General features: G+C 36.2%; 1 protein-coding gene across 1 annotated transcript; it reads right to left on the bottom strand.

The window, feature by feature from the left end:
- Nucleotides 1-224: 224 nt before the first annotated feature.
- Nucleotides 225-2451, bottom strand: LOC108757348 (RCC1 and BTB domain-containing protein 1; the record flags this gene model as incomplete). Its single annotated transcript, XM_018505453.1, has 7 exons — nucleotides 225-436; nucleotides 553-683; nucleotides 763-860; nucleotides 945-1069; nucleotides 1761-2027; nucleotides 2113-2240; nucleotides 2325-2451. Coding segments are annotated over 7 exons (1017 nt in total), but the record flags the coding sequence as incomplete, so codon positions are not given.
- Nucleotides 2452-2455: the final 4 nt, after the last annotated feature.

A 2455-nucleotide genomic window follows, 5' to 3' on the forward strand; every position in this document is an offset into this window, starting at 1 on the left:
TACATGAAATCTAAGATTATCTCAGGTACCTTTGCAAAATAAAAAAACATCACATTTTCTGAGATCGTCAAAGAAATCTCTCGCGTGATTTATCAGAACGCGAGATGGTTCACATAATTGAACGCAATTCGTGTCCAATTATTTACTCACACAAAATACTAAATGCAAAATGTAGTTGAGGAATAATTCGGAATAATTAGTTACAACATACAATTATAAAATGCCTAACAAATATTCAGCAACAGACAGATTCGTGCATTTTCATGTCACACTATTCTTGATGCAAATAGATGAATTATGTTCTAAAAACACCAGCCTCACCCGCCTTAATTATAAAGGTTTTCAGTGTATTCTCATCCAGCTTGGCGAAATTTTCCGTCTTTGTCACAGCCGTCATGTGATTCAAGGCAAACTTGAAGCAGACTTCTTCTAGTTCCTGAAAAATTGACAACGGCATTCAATTATTGGGTAATAATACATGCGTGTGTAGGTAAACAAATACTGCAGTCAATGAAATGTTGATAAGCACTAATAATAAAGTTGTTTAGCTACCTCTTCGTTGTACTCGATTGCGATACTATACAAGTAGGCAACATTCGATACAGTAATTCCTTGCTTTATCATCCAAATGCAATGCTTCTTGAGATTGCTCTCGCAGTAAGCGTTGGCCAGATCCAAAAGTTCTGTAACGAAAGACGTTGCTTCAATCGTGAATGTACTCAGGTAACCGCTCGATAACCGCTCAGGATGTATCCGACTTACCTAACGCCTTCTCCATGGGTAAATCGATCACGTCGGTGTACAAGTATTTCAGGAAAGCTTTATAGACAATATAGGAAAACTGATCATGCTCGATGACACTGTTGGAACGGAAGAACAAAATGAGTAAAAAAACTTGCGAAATCTTTAACATAAATAACGCAGATATTTTCTTAAATGATTACCTTTGGTTGTTTTCTGCCCAATCGTGTTGAAACATGGTTCTAAAGTATGAAGAGCGAATTTTCAGGATAGCCTTGTGTACGTGGATACATTGTCCCTCCACTTGTATCTTGAGATCGCTTGTAGACTATCATAAAAGAAGACAAAAGTCATTAGAGACAAATGTGTACAATATTAGCTTAACACATAAAATATTTGTAACATTTATCAGCTAGAATCCAGCACAAAATGTATTACACAGTTTAATTTGTCAATCAAAGAGTTCATTCTCAGATTTAGATTTTTTTTTCGTTAGAAAGAAGTTTCTTGAAATTTCTTTTAAAAATAGTCGAGCTAATAACATTATACTTAAAATAAGATTTAATAAAAAATAATAAACTTTAACTTCAATAAGTGAAAATATTAATATATATACACTGGATACAAAGTATAATAAAAATTGTAAAGGATAACTCTCACACAAATTCAAATCGAAAAATATATGTGATTCACCACTCGGGTTTTAATGAAACTTTGAGTATGTTAAAGATTCATCAAAATAGTCTAAGAAATTTTTGAAATTCTTTCAACTTTAATGCATCCTGTATCTTTAAAACAAAGTCATTTCGAATATATAACTTACGAAGTTTTCAGTATCCACCCTGTATATGTATTGTTAATAATTGTGTACATATAATTAAATATATTGTTAATAATTAGATCTACTTGTTTCAAGTGCACTTTTTCTCTTATCAATATCGTACATTCATTTCATTGAACATTTAAAAATATGAGAAGGTGCACGCGAAACAAGTAGATACAATGAACAAGCTACATACAGGATCATCAAATGCAGATCCTAGACATTGCAATATATTCGGCTCTTCGTTCGCGTACAGGATCAGTGGTTTATGCATAACGCTCGGTGATCCGTAACACGCAAGCGCGTCGTGTACGTTGGAGAACGGAGTGGAGGTTGGGATAGTGATGCTCTGACCACGACAGTGACCCCACATGTAGACACGTCCTCCCTCGCCGACAGCGACGCTTATGTGATTGTAGTGCATAGCGGCGATGTCGGATACCCTTCCCATTTCGTGCTCGACCTAATAGTACAATTATTGATAATGTTGTCCTTTTTTTCCTTCATTTTATTCGTTCTCTATTTTCTTTATGACGATACGAGTATACCATGACTGGCTTGCAGGAATTTGTCTTGTTGCCAATTCCCAACTGGCCATAACTGTTTCCACCCCAGACATAAAGCTTCCCTTCGTCTGTGAGCGCTAGCGTATGAGCGTATCCACAAACCACTTTGACTGAAACGATACCGATTGCTCAGCGATCCCATTTTGCATTCGCTCTCTTCTTCTTTTTTACTTCTTTAATAAATCGAGACTTACCTATCACAATGCCTCTCAATGAACCGACTTGCCATGGTGACGTCTGATTCGCGTAGTTACCTATTCCCAACTGGCCGACGCCGTTATTGCCAAAACCATACACCTCACCATTTTCAATGACCACCATGGTA

Source organism: Trachymyrmex cornetzi, unplaced genomic scaffold (assembly GCF_001594075.2).
Source record: "Trachymyrmex cornetzi isolate Tcor2-1 unplaced genomic scaffold, Tcor1.1 scaffold2054, whole genome shotgun sequence".
Taxonomy (NCBI): Eukaryota; Metazoa; Arthropoda; class Insecta; order Hymenoptera; family Formicidae; genus Trachymyrmex; species Trachymyrmex cornetzi.